Source organism: Parambassis ranga, chromosome 17 (genome assembly GCF_900634625.1).
Source record: "Parambassis ranga chromosome 17, fParRan2.1, whole genome shotgun sequence".
NCBI lineage: Eukaryota > Metazoa > Chordata > Actinopteri > Ambassidae > Parambassis > Parambassis ranga.
The window spans coordinates 9,264,499-9,289,189 of record NC_041037.1 but is presented as its reverse complement, the minus strand read 5'-3'; the positions used below and the strand labels follow the sequence as shown (position 1 = coordinate 9,289,189).

The 24,691-nt window shown below is 41.2% G+C and overlaps 1 protein-coding gene across 2 annotated transcripts in view; it reads right to left on the bottom strand.

Moving 5' to 3' along the window:
* gpc5c (glypican 5c) overlaps positions 1-24,691 on the bottom strand; it is an 83,117-nt gene that overhangs the window by 19,798 nt on the left and 38,628 nt on the right. For both annotated transcript variants that reach the window (XM_028428340.1, XM_028428341.1), the window contains one exon: positions 7,629-7,749. In XM_028428340.1, coding sequence (XP_028284141.1) covers positions 7,629-7,749 — 121 coding nt within the window. The remainder of the gene's footprint in view (positions 1-7,628; positions 7,750-24,691) is intronic.

The window sequence follows — 24,691 nt, the reverse complement described above, 5'->3', positions numbered from 1 at the left end:
ACATTTTAGATCATTTCTTTAGTTACAGACCATTATTTAAATGTCATGGGCACCTCAGCTTCACTGTCTGGTTCGGCTGTAGCCAGACAGTGAAATGAAAAGGTGTCAGGTGTCTGAGAGAGACTTTTAAAAAATGAGTAATTTTTTTCACAGATAAGTTCAGACAGGTGCTTGCGGATGTGGGGGCTGAGGAGGAAGGGCTAAAGAAAACAAAAACAAAAAACATTTCCTATTAAGGCTCACCTTGAAATTAACCTGGCATCCAAAGACAAATCAGGTATTCCCAAAAGGCTTTGAGTAAAATCCCATATCATGAAATATTTTCTACTTCTCCTCTCACCATGCCAACTAATTCTCCTCACTCTTTCTTTACAAAAGCATTCTTTAGTCAGAGGATGATGGGGCAGGTTTGAGAGCATCAGGGGCTGAATTCCTGCATGTATTTACTGCTAAAAATCTGTACAAACTGTCACCTATTGAAGGAGTCTGAAAGGACGACCGGACTGTAAGTGTGTGCCAGTGTGTGTGTGTGTGTGTGCAGAGCTTACCAAAGATACAGTTTTATGTGGAAATGTGGACTCCAAAGATTGGATATGAATACAGTATCTGCTGCATAAGTGTAAGTAGTATGTGGTAATATGCGGTGCACTGTTGTCAAACTAGTGAACCAGAACCATAAGTCATAACCTTTGCATGGCCACATCTAGACATGTGCTCTTTTTCTTCACTGACACTTTGAAACAGTATCACCTCATTGAGGGCGGCGGTGGTGAAACTGTGTATGTGGACAGAGAAAAAGAGAAGAGGAGGGAAAAACCTGGAGGATACTGAAGGAAAAAGTGACAGCAGCGATCTCCAAAAGTCTGCACAAGCCCTCTCAACTTTTACATTTAAATTCTCGCCACTCACTTCCAGACTGTACTTTTAAGGTTTTTGTACAAAAACAAACATCAGCTGAGAGACAAAATAAACATGTGTGTGTGTGTGTGTGTGTGTGTCTGACTTCAGAGGAAATGGCTGCAATTTTCTCTATATCTCAGGCTGCCTGACCAATAAAATGCAGCCAAGGGAGGAAAGGAAAGAGCATATTTTCCAAGTATGAGCACAAACAGACAGAAATGGAGCATTCTAGGAAGAGTGACAGTTTTCAAAAAAACAAAAGCTGTACATGTCCCTACATCCTGAGCTGCTGGTTCTCATATTGTGTAATGTTTGTGTAGATAATTGTGCCTCTAATCGCCAGCCAGATTTCAGGCAGTTCTTTATTAATAGAGCAACTTTGTGGATTAGGCGCAACCCAGACCGGACAGCCATCATAACTGCCAGAGTTTGGACTTACACACAAGCCAACACTGCCATTCATAACATGGAAAATGAAACTGATTCAAACTTGTATTTAAAAATCAAAGGCGAAGCAACACACTGAGCCAAGTGCTTTCTGCTGTTGTCCTTTTCCATGGTTAAAAATGAAGCCAGTAGAAACCTTTTATACAAAGCTGACAGGCAGATATTTTTTTTACCTTGTTGACCTTTTCTATGTGAAATCCATACTGCACCATGGACTAAAAAGATCATTGAGCTAAATTTCAATACATGGCTGACCACCGTTTCACACAGATACGTATGTAAACAACCAATTAGCTCAGTCAGAAACTGCAGTGGTTAGACCTGTTGCCTCACAGAAAAACAGGCTCTGGGTCTGAGTTAATAAATCAGAGAAGAAGCTGCTGGTTTGACTGAAGCCGCTGGAGGGCAGAGCTCCATGTCCAAAGAAGGTGACACCCTCATTACTTTCCAATGCAATGACTTCAAACTAAGGAAACGATTTACATTACCTGGAGTAAATTACCTTATTTTGTTGATTTAACCAAACATGCACACTATACAGTAAATAACATAATTCAAACACTCAACATGTTGCATGGTCTGGCTACATGCTAAACTGCTCACTGTGAACCCCCGCAACTGTGACCACATTAATACCTTTTCTATTGTAGGAGACGTGTAGGAGCCCTGCAATAGACTGGTGACCTGTCCAGGATGTACCCTACCTCTCACCCATTGACAGCTGGGATAGGATCCAGATTTGTTATTATCTGAGTTACTGATATTAAAATAATCACATGTCTAAATATGCTAAGATAAAAATATACAGTGACTTTTTCAAGCCTCACAAGCAAGCAATTGTAAAATGAAAGTTGGGCACAGTTAATAATTATATATTATACAAAAAAATGAATGTGTTAAAGCTGAAATGTTCCTGAAAAGGTACCAGAAGAAGAAATGTGTATGCAACAGCTCAGTTTTCATAAAACTACTATGAAAACTGGAAAGAGAAACAGTTTTGAAAAATAATTTCCCAAATGTCTGAGTAATACTCTGAACATTTTTAAACAATAGCACAGTCACACACCCTTCCACTACAAGTTAGCACAGGCTGATTGTGCTGCTAACCGTTAGTGACACCTTATTGGCCATGACCTCATGTAAACCTCATGACTCAATCACAGCAACACACTGTGGCATTTGGCTGTCACACCCTGCTCCTGTCAAGCACTGACTGGGGCAGATTCATGTGTGTGTGTGTGTGTGTGTTTAATGTATGTGTGTGTGAATAAACTTTGACTTCTGTCAAGGAAATGATGGAGGTGTTATTGAAAAATGCATGGCACTTTGAGTGATATCAGCATTTTGCAGCGAACATGTTGCAACAGCTACCTGGCTGATGAAAAGTTGCTGTGAGAGATGTGTGGTTAAAAAGATACTGAACGCTGCTGCTGTATCGCTGGGAAGAGTTTCACACATCATGAGGCAGCAGCACAAAAGGCCTGAAAACCTGCCTGATAAGGTACCAGTGCAGGTCCCTCAGCATGAATGACCATCATTATGGAAATCATCCACCCTGGATTAATGAATGCAGCCGTTACATTGGATATATTTTAACATGACAAATTACCACACAAAGCAGAATCTATATCTATATATCTATATCTATTCACTTTTTAATATCCTAAGGTTGATCTTTGCATCCGCAACATGCTCGCACTGACACCTATGGCTAGTTTAGAGTCCCAAAAGAAAACCCAAGCTGGCACGGGGAGAAAGAGCTCAGCCAGCCAGCCGGCAGAACACAGTGCTTTTCACTGCACCACCATGCAACAGGCAGATTAGGCAGATTTATTTCAGTTCCTTCCTGACAGTTGCCAGATTTTGGATCTTGCTGGTTGCATATGATAACATGTTTACAGATACATCTGGAAGGCCCCAATTACAGTCATGTCAGGCCTACAGTGATGTCATGGAGAAGCACATCAAAGTGACTGAAATGTTTAAAATCACTATTCAATCAGATCAGGTTTATAACCATTATTGTAAATGGAAAAATGAATAATTCCATGTATAATATCTTTACTTCTTTTAATAATATTTACCAAACAGGAGAAGCCACAGAAGCCTCTAATCCCTCTTGATGATAACCTTTAGAACATTGTGTTTTTACACATGCACACCATATCAGACTGGAAAAAAGGGGATTTTCATAACCATTTTTTCAGTGACACCACCAGGTCACATATTTTAAAAATCACTGTCTTCATGGAACTGAGACCCAAGAGAAGGGCAAATGTGACCCAATGTCGGAAAACAGTCACAGTTCACTGGGCTTTTATGAGCTTTGCATCAAATTATGGTGGGTTAAAAAAAATGTTATGCTTAAATCACAGTCTGGGTTCATGAGGTTTAGCTGCCAGGCAGCTCACAGAGGAGAGCCCTGGGCAGTGAGACTTGTTGTTGTATCGTTGCCACAGCAGCAGAAAAGAGCAGCAGAGCTCCTGTGAAGACCAGCTCCATCATCTTCTTCAAGTGGAAAGAATCTGTCCCCTCCCTGTGACGGGCTGCCAGCTCAGCCCAGGCCCTTTCTTCAATCCCTGGGCTCCACTAACTCTTTAAAGCACAAACCCATTCAGACTGCTGCAGGGATGGTGAAAACATGCTGTGAAGGCATATTGGAGACCCCAAACTAACTGTGGGTTTTCTTTAAGGAATCATTTGATTACTTTTGCATGAACTAATTTCCCCTTACTAAAAAGGCACACAGTAACTGTAAGCCTGTGCAGTAGCTGATAGGGCCACAGATTGACTGGGTCCACAGAGGGGATCTGCTGAGTGTGTGTTAAACACAAGTGTGGCTCCTCTGATGTGGAACCTGGCCGGGCCACCAGCCAAACCAGACAGCAATGCGGTAGTCAGTCTCATCAATCACACGTACAACTGGCCTCTCTGTACTGGATTTTTATGCTGGAGGTTTTCCAACTCTCCTTCCAACACAACTTTCACCATTCTTAATGATGGCGTCTGTGTGTGTGTGTGTGACTGAGAAGAAAATAAAGAAATAAAAGACAACGAGCCTCTTGGTGTGTTCCCACTGCCTTTCTTGTTACCACTGACTTTACATTTACCAAAGTGGAATTTGACAAACTGACAAATGAGCTGGACTTGATACTCACATGGAAACAGACTATTGTAAAAAGGTTCTCCACCCAAAAACAGCTGGGCTGATGGCTTTGAATCAAAAATCCACTTTGAAACATTTATTATTCACATTAGCAATATTTACAGGCAGACAGAAAGAGAGCGAGAGAGGGGATAGTCACAGGAGATCCACAGGGGAGGACCTCAACTTGGCCCACTCACTTAATGGACCATTTTATAGAAAGCAGAGAGATTAGGCTTGTCGTGTGTGTGTGTGTGTGTGTGTGTGTGTGTGTGTGTGTGTGTGTGTGTGTGTGTGTGTGTGTGTGTGTGTGCGTGAGTGCGTGCGTGCGTGCGTCTGTGTGTTGGGTGGTATTTCTAATTTTATGTGCTTGATTCTGCATGAAAGCGGTGCAACTGAGCATGTCCTCTCCATGTAAACCTGTCTACCACAGGTTGTGTGTTTATGTGAATCAAACATTTGCCGTGTGTGTATGGTAAGGTTGTGTGTGTATACACACTCATTTGTATGCACCTTTAGGTGTTTGAACAGGGGAATGTCATGAGTAGATGAGGGGTCAGAGTCTGTGATACATCAGCAGTAGTTCTTGCAATCCTCTTACTGCTCTGAGTATAACTGCTCCTCAGTAGGTAAAAATATACATGTCTCAACCTCACTAATCCCAGAAATTGAGGCTATTCAAATTTGGTAAAGCTCAGATTAGAGATTCACTGCAATACCTGCAATACCTTTTAAGTCCAAAAAATGAATTTGCACTGAAAATAACAGCCGGAACTACGGCTCCAAGGATAAAAGAAGATAAACAGACAATTTTTCTTCTTTTACTTTGTCAAAAAATTCAAACTAAGCAGTCCTTTGAAGAAGGACTCAAAAGGATGAATACAGTTTTCACAAAGATGAACGTACAGAACAAAAAAGCAAAGTTAACAGCAAGATGTGTGTGTGTAACAACATATCTGAAGCCACGTGTATTTATTTAAAGATGCAATCATTAATATTTCACTGTCCTTAACCTTAACATTAGCCTTAGCATTCCTGATCAATGCCACTTTACCTCAAATGAGGATTATTAGTATTCTAGAGACAGATAAAGATAACAGCCTGATCTGCTTTGTTTTTTGTGTACAGGAATGTGATTTTATGCTAATTTGTGCGTTAATTTAATAACTTTTCTTATGCAAGAGGATTCCAAAAGAAAAACATATTCCTTCGTCCTTTGATCTGCTGAATGAATACCAGTTGTATCTTTTCGCATTTAGTGAAATTGAACAGAAATTGAAGAATGTTTAATATGTTTACAGCAGTCCTTAAAGACCGAAGACCAATTACTGTATCTTTACAGCCTGAAAGGCAACAAGGTTGTCTAGTAAAGTTTGCAGGTTGGAAAAGGACCCAGATGTGCATGCCAAAATCAATCTACGAATAAACTTATTTTACAAACTGACTTCCCCACATGGAAGATTCTTGTATAGTATGTGTACAAACATCTGTTTAGGCCTCTATAATGAGTAGGATCAAGACAGGTGGCAGGTTTGAAGGCTTTGTGAGTGCATAACTTCATCCCACACAAGAGCAGAGACAAACAGGGATAATTAACTAGTCAGTTAATACATACAAAAGCTACCAAGTGATTGGTTTAGGTTAAAATGTGGCCACTGAAAGACACTCCCTGATTTTGTGTCAATTAGAATTTCCAAATTTATTCAGATGGGTGGAGATTTGGGCATCCTGTAACAAAATTATGGAGCCTGTCATAGACCTCTGGAGCATGATATGATATCCTGTCGACAGAGGAGCTAATTCTGAAGAAAACCACTTTGATGTTTATGAATCAGTCTGGAGAGTGACCAGGGTTTGGAGTGGTCAATAATTAAAATCCTTAATTTTACCCTAATAACTACGTGTGATGTTCCTGCCCTCAGTGGACAGTCTTCCACATTATGCAGTTTAACACACTGTGATCTTTTGCTCTTATCAGACGCACACGTAAAGCTCAGCCAAGCTCCGGCACCTGGTCTAGATTCAAAGTAGGTAGGCTTTTCAACCCTGTAAATGTCAACAGGACACCCGCTCAACTCTGGATAGTTTCCATGACAACAGGGTACTTGACAGCCACCATGCACAATGGGATGTTGTGGTCCAACAGAAATGATCTTGAGCTGTCAGTGGCAGACAGGTTGACAGGTGGGCTGAGAGATACAGTGTATATATATATATATATATATATATATATATATATATGATATATGATGCACATGAACAGCACAGGAAAAAAGTATATATGCATGAAATAAAGGAGACAGATGAAGGCGTGTGCTGAGGCAGAGCAAGATAAATGCATGAGAGGGAAGCAAATGAGAAAAGAACATATATTTTTTTTAGATGTAATAGAAGTATTAGCAATCGAATGGACAGAGAAAGGGTGAAAACAGGAAAACGAAGGACAGAGAACGATACAGAGGTAGAAAGTAAGAGGTGGCTGGTGTAGTATCTGTGGGCATAATTTTCAGGGCAACAAAAGGGCTGGCAGGCAGAGGGGAACCAAATCCTGCTCCGTTTGTCTCCTCAAATGGCCTCTAGGGATGGTCTGAAATGGGTCTTTTCTTCTTCCCTAAACCCCATCTACATGACAAACAGTGTCACTTTGAAGCTGCTTGTGTCATCTATGCCTATCTGTCACTCATTCCTGACCTTTTGCTCCCGCCTCTCATCTTTCTTTCTTTTTTTTTCCTTCTTTCCACAGTAATTCACTTTTTTTGTCACTGTCTCCCTTTCACCCACAATCTTTTCATTTATCTTTGATATCTGTCTGTGCTCAAAACATGTCTGCTGATGAAAACAGCAAGGACTTTTGACTGTGTGTCGTATTGTTTCAGAAATCTTAATAAGAAGAAAAAGGCACCTAATTAAGACTTGCTGTGGGAGGTTACAACTATCCATAATCAAAATAAACCCTGCATTAATCAGGCTAATTAGTAACATTTCCTTGTGCTTGATTCCAAAGCATCCTGGGACCCACAACTCAATGCTGATTACTTGGAAGTTGCCTGTCTGCCTTGTTTCAAGCATTTCATTGCTCAGATGACCCCCGCTGTCAATACTGTTCATATCACAAATAGACCTCTTTGAATCCTACCTGGTTGAAGTGCTCCAGCCTCTCCTTGACCTCAGCTAAGGAAGGGTCCAGGCTGCGAACTTTGACCTCTGGGTTTTGCCTCTGTGCATGTAGACCGTTTCCTACAACTCTGCCAGTATAGCTGTGAGAGAGAAAAAAAGAAATGGGAACTCATATTAGTTGCTTATTGCAATTAGCATGAAGTTATGCATTGTTTTTTACAGACTATCTATATTTCAATGTGATTGTTGCTTCACTAACATGAAGCGCTGTTTGTATTTGTTATTCTGGGATTCTTTATTGTTGGTGTGTCGATGTTTGTGCAGTCACATTTAAAACAGCTGCAGAGTTATGTTAGTAAAATGAGCTGGTGCATTTTTTTATGTCAAACTACAATAAAAAAATACACCATACAGCATATATCATGTACAACAGTCCATCAATATTTCAATCTGCCAACTGTACCACAGCGCCTCATCAATGTCAACTCAAAGCCACATTCATTTTTTTTTTTTGCAAATGCACAGCATGGTACAAAGACATCAATGCAAATTCTTTTGCATAAACATTGAATAATGGTTCCCTCAATGCAGCTTTTATGTCCCTCTATGGCTGAAAATACAGCTGAGCTGATCAGGGGAAAGTGCGATCCGGGCCCTTTAATCTCAGCAGGAATTATACAGTAGCTGTTGATTTTGTCAGAGCTGTTGTCGGGGAGGCTCACTTTTCTAACAGTAAAAGTGAATTAGAGGGGAAGTGTTTTAGTGTTGTAATAATAGACAGAAAGGTTGTTTTGGCTGAAGTCCCCTATGGTAACACACACATCAAACCACAGTTTAAGACGCAGAATGAATTGATTTCACATTTTATAGTTTCAATGGTAAGATGTTTCAAACCATGGGCTGGATTATATTACTGTCATTGGATGATATATTACAGGCAGCTGTACCTCTGTGTTTAACAAACCAAACTCGCACTAAAGGGCCATGTTTAGATTCCAACAAAAAGAATCAGTAGAAGAGTAAGACACATGCTCATTTTGTCATTTGTTCACTTACTATTATATACTAACTATCCTTTTTGTACACAACACATTACAAAATACTGTGTTGATGACTATCGTGACTGCAATTTCCTTCTTGTCCAATATTATTTTACTTTGATCCAAAATAATGTGTGAGAAAGGCATACTTATTTACACAAACTCAATCACCTGCCTCCTGTGTATAACCTACCCGAGGCTAAACACAGATATACTGCTAGGATACATGTGCTGGCCTCTTGCGTCAGTCATGTATCAGTATCAGTTTTTATTTTATTTTTATATTTATTTGGATATATTTTAAGTGTGCTCTTTTCATTCCATGTGTCTTACCATGTGCCTTAGGCCAAGAGTTGCTGAACAGAATGTCACTGTGCTTTTCATAATGACGATAAAGATCCTTGATTCTTGATTGAGTGATCTTATTGTGCTGGTCAACAACAAAAGCTTTAATATAAAATGAGCGATCGACTTTTACTGCTGCGCGGCCCGTCTTTCTTCCCCCCACACAGCCATTATAATGTTATCCAAATTAATTCGAGACTTATTTATTGGTCTTAATCTTTCATGTGCTGGGCTGTTTAACAGCACTGGAGAGAAATGACATGTACTGGCATCAAATCAATTGATGCTTCCACCAGCAGTGCGAGGCTGATAATGTGATTATGGATGCTTTAAAGTGAGTGTGTTTATATGGATGTGTGTGTGTGTGAGTTTGTGGTTGCAGCATGCACATATTCATGTGAATATGAGCGGAGGCAATCATAAAAGTGCTGAACCTGAGAATCTCTGGCCTGTGATCTAAGCAATGTCTTGATAAGGTCTGCGCTCCTTCATCTTGCTGAGACAGCGCTTTACAGATGGAGCCCATAAAAATGCAAAAATGTCTAGCTTAACCCTCAGACACTGCACATTAACTTAACATCCCATTGTTGTTTTAATATCCTCTTCCTCCCTCCCTTTCAATTGCATGTTCCACTTTAGTGTATTTGCAAAGTCGATTACCCGAGTCCCCCCCACACCCTTCCTCCCTCCTCCAGATACAAACACACAAAGTACAGCTAAAGCTCTTAATTGCTGCCAACCTTGAATCTTCTTAACATGGAAACAATCAATAGCCTTTGGACTTTCAACGACATAAATGATTAATTGACCAATCAAACAGCTTCCTAAGCAGTGGTTGGAAGTGGGGGCAGGGTTGTGGGGGTCTGTGTGTGTGTGTTAGGGCGAATGCATGTCTGTCTCCAGACTTGGCTTGCGATAACAGTGTTGGCGCGGAAATGAGCTCATCAGATTGGATGCTAATGAAAGAGAAGCGTCATGGTGAGTCTGGCAGTGTGTTAGGCCTGGAACATTTCATTGCAGGATTTGATAGTACATAGGAGATGTGACAACTGACACAGCAGGAGATCCCAGGGCCGATCACCTGATAGACATACAAGTGATGTTTCCACATTTCTGCAGAGACATGACTCAGACCTTGAGGTTGTACTATTTGAAAAGATGCTGCTACAAAAATAAAAATACTGCAGCACCATTAATGAATTATAAAATCATTCCCTCAAAACATTAAACCTCAGTAAACATTAAAATGGCTACCTACATTTGTAAAGCTTCTGACTCATGGCTTTCGGAGTCTTGTAGGCTAACTGACTCATTCTCTTGTGAATGCCTAATTGATGCGTTCTCCCAAAGGCAGCTTTGTCTGTTCTCATCTTTTTCCTGTGCCTGGAGCGCAGGCTAGCAGTGACCTCCAGTCCTTGATGCAGACCACAAACTGAACTGTCTTGATGTTTTGAAAGCCTAGTAGGTACGCTTGTGGGGTTTGAGGCAGAAAACTGAAATTAAATATTCATCTTCAAGGTGCACATGGAGATAAGGAGAAAAAAAACTGCATGCATGCTGAGTTTACTTCTGTAGCTGTATGAGATGTAAACAAAGTTACGGCTATATGAACAGCATTGCAAGGATGCATATTTGATGAGGGGTTTACAGAAGGTTACCCCTGAAGGGGTGTGTGGTGGAGCGGCTCACAGGTGAAGTATACGCTCCGTCCTGTCTTTCATCTTTGCTCAGCCCCTGATTGATCACCCGTGTCTGAATGGAACGATTAATGATCCCACAACACATGCTGGGGATTGAATCAGTTAGGTTTTTTGATACATACTGTATAGGTGCCTCTCTAACAGGCAAGGGTCATTTTGCATCTCCTAACACACATTTTATTCTGCAACAGTACTCCTACAACCTTTTAAAAATATAAACTTATAACTACATCTCTTAAATTCACAGAACCAATGTTAACTAACAAGAATACCCTTCTAAGCCGACTACAAAATAAACATACAGTATGTAAGCCTGTTTGATTGTAATTGCTGGGATCTGACTGATTAATTGCATTTGTACTGCTGTCAGAGATCTCTGTCTGGATTCCAAAGGTTAATGAGATTATCCACTTGTGTCTGCCTGGGAGAGAGAAAAATAATTTCCACTGCGCTGAAGGTTTAATAAGAACACCAAGGTTATATGGCGAGCTCGAGACATGACATTTGCAACAAGGAATTTCAAGTTAAAGTAAACATCTAGATATTTACTTCTTGTACAGCAAAAACTTTACTTTAGACCAATGCTTGATGGGCACAAATGTCTACAGGAACTCCAGTGCAGGGTAATAAAATTGTTCATAACTGTAGACATGGTACCGGACTAAAATAGCCTCTCTACAAAAGTCAAAGGCTCATGCTTGTGTGAAATTTCCGTCAAGATGTGAAGTTAGGCTGTGCGTGTAATGCGTCTGTCAGCGAGGTGTTATTACAATTTAATGACATTCAAACATGATAAAGGCCACCTGCATGTAGAAATATAAGGTAAGATGAATTGTCTGTCATCACACTTCTATCAAATTAACTACTCACTGAAGTTCTTTTAATAATGTCATCTTAAGAAATGCATGGATTTTCAAATTTCTTCATGTTAATTGATTTGGATAAATTATTTTCTTGAAAAACATCAGGCTGAATCATAGCAAACTGAGGAGGGGGAAGTGTCTGTGATTAATCACAGAGAGGAGGTGTTCTCATATGAGTGAGTGAGTGTGTGTATTTTTGTGGCTGTGGGTGGTACTATTTCAGCTGAGGAGGCCGCTGGATTATAGCTGATGGTACTGCTGTCAGGATAAACAGCAAAATTGTTGGTTGATTAATAAAGATTCTCTCCACCCTCCCGGCTGTTGTGAGAATACAGTGTTGAACATGTGTGGAGTTACTCATAGTGCAGTGTGATACCTACGCATTTGGTTATCATCAGTCGCTATTAAAGATGCCATGTTTGAGACTTTGATACTTTGCAGTCTTTGGTACCTTTGTGTAATTTGTTCTTGCATGTACTTTTAAGATAAGTCAAGAAAATGTCACATCTTGTTTTTTCAAGGTGGTGACACAGCTCCTACAATAGTTGGTTTGTTGATTGACAAAAATATAAAGAAACAGCAACTCGAGGATGTGAAATGCTTTCACATTTCATTAATAAGTGACTTTGCCCTTGTGTGCAACAACCACTTAACTCAGGGTCAAGAAACGAAGCAGCAGAGTGTTCAAACAGACATCTCTTGAGGTCTGCTGTGCATATTTTTGCAGCATGGTCCAAAATATTTCTGTGCCTCTTCCACTCATATCAAAACATGTATGCAAATGCAACAAAATACGTACCACATTCAGATTGAGAGACCCAGATAAAGAATGCTTAATGTAATGTTTGTTACACTGAATCTCTGGGAAATTGTCGTTTGTAAAGAGTGGGCAAGTTCAAAAAGCACATGGATGAACTATTTGTAACCAACTAGAGCACTTCTTACTGTCATCATTATACACCATTGTCCCATGTAAAACACACCTCTAGCTGCTGCTAGTTCCTCACAGGGTGCTAATTGTGTGAATACTATTGTTTGGCCTGAAAAGATGGATTAAGTGACCTTATAAAGACTCCAGCTGCCTCACTAGGTAAGACTATACTAACACCTATGTGTTCATCCACCTTCACCTCCACCAACCTGCAGATTCTTGTATTGTTCAGACATGCCTTTCTTAAGCTAAATGAAAAGGTTTATTGTGTGTTGATATAGGGTGCCTTAACTACACGGTATGATGTATGGACATTTCATGAACAGCAGCAGAAGAAGCATTACACATAACATTCACTTCCTGCCCTGTGAAAGAAGAGGACCTGCAGTCATGAGTGAAGCCAGCAGTGAGACTAAAGGGAGGGGTAGAGTAGATGTTTGTAGCCAGCTAACGTTTACGAGCAGGGCTTGGACATGTTGAAATACTCTGAGCAGGAGGTTTTGTTCTGAAAGGCCAGGCTGTTCTCACACGCTGTGAGCTTAGCAGTCATTCACTGTACGGCAAACACTAAGCACATGAACAGGCAACTGCTCAAAAGGCACTTTGCAAACATTTCATCAACAAGACATATTGAGCACATGCTGACCCTTGGACAGTAAGCGTAAACATGTGAAAACACATACAAATGTTCTGCGAGCCTCTGATGCCTCCAACATGTACACACAGCACACTCAGACCTGCCACAAGACCTCAAGACCAAGATTTGTTCCCACTGATAAACACAGTGAAAACGCATTTTGCAAAACATCAAGAAATATAAAAACTCCTGGCAGCATATAGCGCAGCTTATTGTACTTCAAAGGCAACTTTATTGGAGAGGAAATACTCAGATCCTAAAATGTGCAAGGAGAAATGGCAAGCTAAACAGGAGAGGTCATCTGCAGGGCAGGCAAGCTCAAACAGTGTGCTTTTCATTCTATGCTCTATTTCTCTTATCCCTCTCTGCACCCCCACCTATTATTTTGGTTCTTAAACCATCTCTTCACATCCACCCGAACCTCTCAGTACAGGTCATCTTCTGGAATTCCCTGCCCATTGCCACATACTTAAATCCTTCTTTCTCTTTGTTCTTGTTGCTGTTCTTTGTAAACCAGCTGGTAACCACATGAACATGCTGAATACCACCAGTAGTTGAAGTCACTTATAAGTCTGAGCAGTACCTGGGCATGTAAGTCTTAGAGTTATTAAGCTTTCTCTTGTCCCAGCAGCTCTGTGTTTTGCCCTCTTTATCTGTCTCCTCCTGTCTTCTGACCTCACCTCTTCCTTGTTCCAGCTGGCAGCTCGGGGAATTGGAAATAGTTTATGGCCCGACTTGTCCCAGTGCAACATGGACCTAACAGATTTTCAAAAAAACATTATAACACTGCGGATAATGAGGCTGACTTTGAGAAATGTTAGCTCAAGTTGTACTACTTTCATCAAGGATTTCAGGTTTCCAGTGCTGAGAGCAGAACGGCATAGTTCAAGCGTTGAGACTCCAAATTATGTGTTCGAATTTTGCGAAGCTCCTAGTTAATCTCTTTAAGAGCTGAGTTAAGAGTGCTGTGCGATTTTTGTAGACCTGGCTGGTAGCCCAGGGGGGCCTTCTGTCATGTCTTTTTGCAGCCTGGCAAGCTTTCTGTATGGAGCAATGACTCAGAGATGTCGACAGAGTCTGCCAGGGTCAGAAATATAAAGAGCAGCAAAGGGATAGCAGTCATGTTGGCTACTACAAACAGGACCAAGAGAGTCGGCTGCACAGCCCAGCAAAACTCATCCTTCTCATTTTGAAGTCAGTTGGAAGTAGTTTTGATGATTTCAAACAGACTAGTTAAATGGGAAATGTCTGCATGACTAATCGTGAGAGGGTGAGAAACTCCTACAACTAGCTTTGCAATGTAAAAATCTTTTTCTATATGATCTAGGTAATGTAAAAGCTAGACCAACAACAGCATTTTTCTATTGACCTTATGACAAAAAGTCAGATGAGTAAAATGGTCTCAGGATTCAGAAGAGGAAACACAAGGCACAAGCTAACATCAAATGAATGGCTTACATGTTGTGTGTAAGTTCAGCAAACTCTCAGCAAATCATGCCTTTTGCTAAGTTACGCTAACTGGCTGCTGCTTGTGGGGGCTCCACACCCAGACTTTCTCAGTCCACAGGCTGTTTCAACTCCAGTTACACCAACAACTCCAGGGTTGTGTCACTTCAGCCAAGATGAAACACCTCTGTCCAGGACATTTACATTAATGAATCTTTTTCAAGTTTTTGTCTCGGACTTGACCTGAGGCTGGACACCTGGGCTGAGCTGGCGGTATAGCTGTCTTCAAGGCGCATTGGACCAAAGAAATATAGCCGTTTATGGCTGTGTGGTTGGGTTGGAATTACACACCACTATGTTGGTCTAAACTGCTTTGCCACTTCTTAAGAGGTCCCAGGGTGATTCTACCAAGAACCAGGCTGGTTTATTGAATGGTTGTAGTGTTACTGCTGTATGGCTGAAGGTCCTATGGCTCAAATTACTCATAGCTGTTGCACACTAAAAGCCTGTCTTCTACTATGCAATAAAAGGTGTTACTGCTCTTACAAATGCTCTCATTTTTAATGTTTGTTTACTTTATGTTTTTGAATGCTATCAAATATTTGCAGTGACCTTTATTGCTTTAGGACAAGCATTCATTAAATATTTCTTATGCACTCATTCCTGAGGAGAATCTTGCCTATCTATCCAACCATTTAGATTTCCTTCCATTTGTATCATGTGTAATTTTCACAGTGATCAGATCTCCATGCAGCCTGAATGTTTGCCTGTCTCCATGTTTGTTTGTCCAAGCAGCTTGGTAGCTGTTGACTGGAAGTGTGCTATCAGATTGTTGGGTGGATGAAGATTACAGCTGAACCAAGTCCCCTCTGATCCAGCGGACCATGGTCTTGTGGAGATGCGGCCCACTGCTAATAGCAGACTGGAATGCTCTGTAGAACTGGGATTTCCAGGATGCTCCGTGCCAAATTAATAAAGGGGGGAAAAACTACTGCTGAACTGCAAGAGGCGTTACACTTGCTGGATAATTCAAATGTTAAATGAACCGAAAATGTAGTCCTAGGTGCTGTTGGTAGTAGGAAAACAAACGCTGACTGTAAGCTACCTCAACAAATGCTTTCTTTGGGATTCAGCCCAAGTCTTGTCCTGTCTTGATATACTCTCTAGACCACTGTGACCTGGACCAACCCAGAGGACAGTCAGAGGAAGTGAGACAGGAGGGGGGGGGGGGTATGTGAGGTTTAAGAGAGAAAAACATGATGGAATAATGATCTATGACTACCCATCATGATTCACTTAGAACACGCATATACTTAATGGTAATCACATACTGTGATTACCTTGTACCCAGGAGGTGTGTGATATCATTAAGGCTATTCTATTCCTATTTCCGTCTGCAGGCTAGGTGAGACAATATCTGGTTTGGCTCATCATTAGCCTATTACTAGCCAACACACAGCCAAGCATGCTTCATTTCAGCGCTACTCCAGGCTAATGAGCATGTATCGATTTATCTAACAATCACAGCAACTGCAGAGAGCTGAATTAATTTGGTGTAAGTGACTTGCTCTTGGCAACAAACTGCTCTCACTCCTGTTTTTTCCCCCCTTACACACACACACACACACACAGTGTCTCTTTCATCCCTGTGGATGTGAAAGCAAATAAAAAGTTGCAGCTCACTGAAATGGACTCTGTTAGGCACTGTGTGAAGCCATCATCAACTTGCACGCTACAAAAGTATATAAAATAAAGTGAAACTACAAGTGTAAGCTTCAGAGTCCGGGTCTGAAAAAATATGCTTCCACGCTGCACCCATGTGGCCAATATCCTGTACTGAAAGCACACTTCAGTTAATGATTAGTTTATTAAAAGAAAAAAATATGACTTTCATAATTCTTTGGTATCTTTTGGCAGTTTTATGTTCACTTTTATTGTTTTTAATGTAGTTCCCTTAAATACAAATAAACTCATTTAAAGTGATACTATATAGTTTTTTCCCCCTTAGAATACTGCTTACAACATCCTTTTAATGGCATATCCATGGCATCCATTGCAGTGTGAATAACCCTTTCTCCATTTTTGGGAAGGTACACACAGAAAACTTTACACAACCATGTGTGTCAGAGAGATGATAGTGGAGCAGCTAACACCTGTTGGTGAGACTTGATAGAGGGAAAGGGCCTGGGTGCTGCTGTTATTAAGTGATAAACTGCTGCTGTCTCCACGCAGCAGGGACGAGTGTTCAGGCAGAACAGTGACAATGCAGATACATGTCTGCACTTTTACTATACAGTCTCTGGTTCCAAGATGGCAGCACCTGTCAGTGAGATATTTTGGTCTTGTACAATAGTGGGAAACCATGTTGTTTCCTATCCAAGAAAAAAAACAAGTGGCCTGTATAGCAGTGGGTCTGTATGCATGCATGAGACAAATAAATAAGTGGACAACATGGATAAACATGTATTTTTCACTGGTGGGGCTGCTCCATTACAAGCTTATTTAATGTTGGCTGTGTTAGTAAAGTTGTACACTCCTCAGTTTATGTTCCTAATCTAATCTGCAGGCATTGTTGTTTCCAAGATACATCGTGTCATTTTCCATCAGTGTGTATATAAACACCCAGCATGTATTAAGGCTCCTACTGCAGCAAGTACTTATGACAGAGGCCTTGTGGGCCTAGGGGGAGCCAGAGAGTAATTTTCCCATTAAATTCCACAGTGGAAGTCCTTATTTGCAAAATACGAATTATATCTTTGGACTGTGGATTTAGATTCTGTGGGAATGCTGAACCTACACTAACCACACTAATAGTTAGTAAAGCAATGACATTTAAATTGACATTTTCTTTTTTTCCTCTAAGCAGGACAGCAGCTGCGTGCTCCCCCCCGCGGCCACAACTACAAAAGTGGTTACATGAAAAGTTGAACAAATTACCAAATAAAGGACATCCATATGTCAATGTCTGTCTCTACTGCTAGAGACACACAAATGGAAACATACAGCGTGGGTATGGTGTTTTAAGCTTTAATAGTCTCTGGTGGCAATTACATAGATTACAACTATAATTGGCTCGTGGCTTGCTCTGAGGACATTCCCAGGCCTGACTGTCCCCGACTGTGTCTGTCACTGGGTGTAACTGCTCCCCACCTCAATGTGTCGCCTGCCTCCATGCACCAGCAGACGTACTGCGGGTTGAGTCAACAGACCACACAGACTTCTGGGAAAAACGCTATGTAGCTCCATTAGATTGGAAGAATGAGAACATCATGCCCACACATGAAAATTTCAGACAGGCAAACATAATTTCCTGACAAAGACTGCTTCTTCTTTCGTATGTGCGCCCCATACAACAAATTCACTTACACGCACTTCCCTCTGGTTTCCTCACAAACATAGCATCATCTGTTTTAAAATGAACAGATGTAATTATCCAGGTATTGTTCCACCATAATTAAAGCTCCAGAAAATTAACTCTGTAAGTGTTGCCATTTCTGACTGGAAAATAGTAGTAGTTAAATGTAGCTTTGGGTAAAACCCATAACTGTAGCACAAACAAGCCCAATGGGCAGAATATAACAAGTTTCAGGGTTTATAACTTCTTGTGTGGCTGATAAGTGACACCAGTCTACCAGTAGGTGGCAGCATTGGCCAATTTTTATTTGGATATTGTGGAACAGATTAGTGACAAAGGGTTGAAGGAAGCATGAAAGGGGAAGTGACAGATGAAAAAAAATGACACACAGCTTTAAAAGACAGAGGTTATGATGAAATACTGGGTGTGTGTGTGGGGGGGGGCACGGATAAAGAAATGAAGGAAGAGATTTAAAACTTTCACAACACCAGGAGTGATGATTCTATTCCCTCTTTCAGCTGCATGCCTACATGCCGAGGAGGGCATGGATAACTGAGGTTAGAGGTCTAGGGGGAGCTGGAGGGGCAGTTGGTGTTTGGAAGGCAGACAAGGGCAGCCAGGGGCAGAGCCAGGAGAGTAAACTATGCCCCTGAGCACAGACGGGTGGAGTGAACTATGATCCTCTGGTTTGGTACGAACACCTGTTTGTCTGTCTGTCTGTCTGTCTGTCTGTCTAATCCAAGTCAGAATAGCATGATCTGCTGCTGAAGGCTGATATCTCCAAATAAAAAAATACAGGAAATAGTCAAGGGGACCTAAACACCAACACATTGTCACATCTGAACTGCACAGTCCAATGTCAATTCAAACATAGACTACATATGACCCCAGGCGATAAACATAGAAAAGCATCCTCACAGTCAGACAGAGCAGAGAGGGTTTTGCGAGGGTGTTGAGTGAAGGGGGTCAGGGTTCAGACACTCTGTTGCTGCTGCACGTGGGTGTGCTACTCACACCCATCCTCTGCCACAAACGCACCCACAGACAGCCCTAAGGCACATTTATTATAGGCAATAACTGTGTGCAGGCACACAACCCACACAACCTCATACATAAGCACAAATGCCCACCAGACATTCACTAAGAATGACATTTGAGAGCATATTGTAGATAGAGAGATAAGGAGTGTGGTCACAGCGAAGCTACCCAACACCAGAATAACATATACAGGATTATATATTGCAGAGTTGTTCAAACTGTCATTAAGGTCAAGGAGTAAGAGAGAGTGACTGTATTGCAGAATGAAGAGAAGAAGGGCAAAGGCTAAGGGAGGTGTTACCCAAATGAAGTCAGGCAGATGGTAGCATTGACAAACACATGGACAAAATGGCTTTCTTGGCAGAAATCCCAGCCATAACTATCATGTTTGTCATGAGCAGGCTTATCTGTCAATCAGCTGCAGGTTGGAAATTGTACACATCATCATAAGTCAGTGAGTGAGTTGAATTTGAGAAGTCGTGGTTTGGGTTAAGAGGACATAGCTATGTAAATGTGTCCCATAAGGTCCAGACAAGACACCATCTTTTAAATAATGCGGATGTTTTTGTGCATTTTGATTGTCTTGTAGAATAATTATTTATGAAGCTGGCAAGAAACATCACAATCTTGAATGTCTAAGTGTATGCAGTGGTTATTAACTATAATTGTGGCTTTCCTGGAAATGTCATCAACAATTTTTAACACTTCATTCAAAACACGGCTGTCAGAGTCCTTGACAAGAACCAGGAGAATAGAGCACATTACCTCTGTCCTTAAATCTGTTTATACTGGCTTTACTTTTCTGTTGCTGCTTTATATAAATCACTCTCTAATCTTGAGCCAATAAAATAAGCCCAGCAGGTTTCTTCGGATCCAAACAAGAAACAAAGCAACATCACTGCACACAGATGGCACCAAACTTCCCATTTTCAAATATGCCCCAAGCTACTTTCACATCTTAAGTAGAAACTCTGCTGGTATTCCTTTGATAACCTTATTGTTCTGTCACTCTGCTATAGCCATTTTCAGTGTATCTCTGCCTATATGTATATTTTATGGTTTTTAATCATGAAATTTCTTTCTACTCATTTTACTGCTAATCTTTGCCTAAAGCACTCTAAACAGTCTAAGTGTTTGGATAAAAATGACCTTGCCTATCACTGTCTGCTGCCTCCTATTATAGGTTCAAAGCTGAAGCTGAATTTGTTTTATTAAACACATGTGTAAGCTTTGAAAAATATGGACTACTGCTCCACCCTTTGATGAACAAAAGCTCTGAATTAAACTGACAGAAATTATTAAAATGGTAAATTGTCAAATTGTACTGTTTTCTAGTAAACTAACAACATGCAACCTTTGCTATAGCTATGCTAAGCGGGTTAGTAAAAAACAATCAAAATAATGTGTGTGTGTCTTTCTTTCTCTTCTGCAAACACAAGTGATACTTTTGCATTCATGCTCTAACTTCGTAATCGTCAGTTTTGTGTAGGCTTAAATATAAATATAATGTAGGATTGCAGTTGTTAGGCTGTTACCTGATCAACAAGCCACTTTTATCTAGCAGTGATGACCGCATGACGAAACAGTTTGGCTCAAATCTTTTGTCACTGGCCAAAAAGCTAGCCAGAGAGCTGCGAAATGGAGCTGATTCTTTTCATGGAAGGGCCAAGTCCGCACCCTCAAAGCTGAATCAAATCTGGCAGACATGCATGAACCAGATCCAGTTCACATTTGGTTTTTCCATACATCATCACTCATTCACAATCAGACCTGACTGGCTAGATTATATGCTAGATTTATAACACAGAGAAGATATGGCAACACATCTTTTCTAACGTTAAACAGGAATGGACACTACAAGTATACAGATAAAGACTTGAAGAGGGTTTATAGTAACAGGATTAGGGAGAAGGAACAAAGGTATCAAATGTTAAGCTGCACCCAGATTTTGCCTATATACTCTAACTGGTTAGCTTGTGAAGAATGTATCTGTGTGTGTTTGGCAGCAGGGTAACGCATATATGTATATATGAAAATAGGGCGGGACTTTCCCCTACATTCGGTACCTCTTCCGTGCAGAGGCCGCATTCCCAGCACCACTCAGGGGGCTCCAGTGAGCGAGCCACGACACCAAACCCACCCGGAATTCTAGGAACGTTTTCCCTGTGGTGTCAGGTTACCACATACACACTATGAACACAGATCACAGGCACACACACACACTCATACAACAGCCTCCACAGTAGTGTACTGTACTTTTGTTGTTTGTACAGAGTAAGTTTTGTTAGCTTTCCCCCTCTCCTCCCGTGCTTGTCATTCACTTTCATTTTAAACTCACATACCTTTCCAGTGGGTTGGACAACAACTTGGACGAACACTTAAACTCGCAGTTGGACTCAAACCAGACGTCTTGTTCAGATTCTCACTCTGATGGTAAATACCACAAGTTGAAAACTTAAACTTCACACACACATTCACACTAAATCCTGCCAATGTTCACTACGGGCCCCAAACTCAGGTAAACATTACATCATGTAATGTTGTTGTAATGCAGACAAAAAAAGACTTTGGGTCTAAATTACATTTGTAAAGTCTGCTGGATCCCTCAGGAAAAAGGATAACGGCGTCCCTAAAATAGTCACAACACAGAGGTTTGGCTTTGTATGTCAGAAGTGATCACACTGTGTGCTGTGTGTGTCTATTGACATGTGCTGTCTGCAGAACACAGGAATAGTGTGATGGTCAGGGGTCTCAAAGTAGCGGCCACAAAATATCGGCTCGCGGGCCGCAAATGCCCCCCCCCCCCCCCCCGCTTGACATCAAAGCTTAGTGTTAGTGCGGCCCGCACATTTTTCTCACACACACTTATTTGCTGAGGCTTGCCCTGTGCATTTTATTTTTATTATTAATTGCCCCATCAGTATTTCTCTGATATTTAGTTAGAATTTTTTTTTGGAGTGGCAGCCTCCGTTCCGCTCGGTGTGTCGTTTCTGTCTGTACATGCTCACGCATTTCTCCACTGCAGAGGAGTTCCGACACACACACACAGGCGTGCGCACGTACACGTGTGAGCGTACTGCACCAGCAGAATGAGAACGCGCATTGAAAACTGTGTCAAGCGACGTGCTGTCTGTTGGAAAGTTATCAGCAGCCTAGCCATGCTGGTATGTTGACGGTGTTTGTTTTTAGGTGCGGCGTAATCTCTGTGTGCATGTACCAGTGCTCCGTCAGAATATAGTCCCAGAATGGATCAAACTAGGAGACTGCCGCGTGTTAATCAGCATTTCCATTTGTGCTCACTGTAAATACACAGGTCACATGAAGTACTTGGAATTTCTTTCTTTCTTTTTAATCAGGATGATGATTGAATAGAACACGTGTTCTCAGTAGCTGCCCTCACTGTAAACAAGCTGTGCACACGCCTGACTCCTGGACATGTGTCTGTGTGAGGAGCCAGTGAACAACTTCTTTTCATGTTAAAGCAGCTGGACATATTTTATTTAATTTCTATTCACAATAGATTTTGTTATACTAGCTTACATAAATGTCATTGTCTGTACTGTATCTCCAAAGGTACAGCAAATCACTCATTAACGAATATGACAATGTTTAGATTTTAGTCTTAGTGAAACTGAGGGAAATCGATTAATCGTTAATCGATCGATAAGGTCATTCAACTAACGATTACTGAATTAATCAATAATTTGCATCCCTATTCTGACCTGCTATTAGTAAAGATTGAGACGATTGGACCAGTTGTACTTTTTTGGAATATTTGAAACCCTTTTTTTAATGCGGCTTTAATGCGGCCCAGACTCTACCCCCAGCGGCCCCCCCGGGTAAGTTGAGTTTGAGACCCCTGGTCTATATGGACATAATCCCATGTCCACACAGCTATGAGCTGCATCAAAGCAGAGGTCTGGAGGTGGATTTTCTTCTGCCTTTGAAATGTGGTAAAGTCTACAGAGGACTGAGGGAGAGGGTAAGTGAATATGTGTCCCTGGGCAAGACATTAACCCTAAATTGCTGAAGGTACAAACGCTTTTAGTTCCTAAACTAATCTTTTATTTGAGTAATATTGTTTCTTTACTCTGTGTACTACCTGCCTTAAGGGAACAACTGAATTAGAAGGTTATGGTTTTAGGGATTAGACAGAGTCTGTTAGTCCTGGACTTGAAGCATCTGTAGCACTTCTCAGAGGGCAGCAGTTCAAACAGATGGCGGCTCAGGTGTGAGCTGTCCATGACAATGTTTCTCAGTCTAGTGAGGCAGCAAGAGTTGTAGATATTAAACAAGGTGGGGAGAAGGTGGCCAACATCTGCACTGTCTTCACCAATCTCTGCAGCCTCTTCCTGTCTGCTTCTGTGCAGCTTCCACACCACACTGAGACCTACATTAGCAGGCTCCTGATGCAGGATCTGTAGAAGGTCTCCAGCAGCTTGTTGTCCAGGTTGTGGTTCCTAAGCACCCTGAGGAAATGTAGTTGCCACCAGGCCTTCTTAAAGACTGCTGAGGTGTTTGCAGACCAGGAGAGGTCCACTAAGATCAGGGTGCCAAGACACCCAAGTGTATGACAGTCACCATTCATGTAGAAGGGGTATGGTCATCCCTGTTCTTCCTAACTTTTTGTGTTATTGAATGTAAACTGTTGAATAAAAACGTTAAAAAAAAATCAAGAATAAACTGAATTATAAAAGCTCTAAAGTTATATCAAAGATATGTACGTGTGCTGGACTGCACCACTGTGTAATACCACTTGGTACCACAAGCAGGATATTAGTTGTTATGAGCCAGTATAATGTCCAGTCAGACTAGGAGATGAGGTGAAGAAGTACAGCCTACAATTCCAGGACAGAAACACCAACAACCTCCTTTAAAGAACAGGTACTACACATTTTTAACACTACTAAGCACTATTCACATTCAAATCATTAAGAGGCCACCAGTGTAAACAGGAAGCATATTGTAAACCTTTCATTGTGTGCGAGAGATTAAAAAAGTAAACTGAATCCTATTCAAAATCCATTAACAGTCAGACATGCAGACAGCTCCAATACTGAGGCAGATGATAAGCATCATCGTGTGCACTCTGAATACCAACAAGCACCTCACTACATAACTGTGGCCATTTTATATAACTGCCTCTAAATTACAAGGATCATTAAGGAAGACCAGTTTTGCTTTTCACATAATATTGTGGATAGGGTGTCGTCAACTAGCTATTGGCATTACGTAGAGTGCACTTGTAGGTTTTGTCCTTTGTTCACTGACTAGAGTGGTACATCAGAATGTGCGTCAAAGTGAACAAAAAATGCTTCACACAACGCCTTTCAAACGCACACAGAGGACAATGATATACAGAACTCTACTGGCCGGCACCCAGACATGCTAGCAGTGAGGACTTCAAACAAGCTCATAGAGGCAATTAAGCCACAAAGACAGAGGGCTCTCCTAAAGCCACTGCTTCCTGCTGCCAGTGACCTATATCCCTCATTTTTTTCTATTTCTTGTATCCATGAGTTCATCTCTCCTTCTATCCATTGTTTTCTTATTCCCACTTCCTTTCCTTTCCTCTCCCTCCCCACCACATCCATCCCTCTACTTCTCATCCTCCGCTCCTGCTATGAGTTTGATGCCTTGCCAATGGGCAAGCACAGAGGTTAGGGAGTACACTGTGTGTCTACCTCGCCCAGTAGGAACTGCTCCAGTAAAACATGCCAATCTATT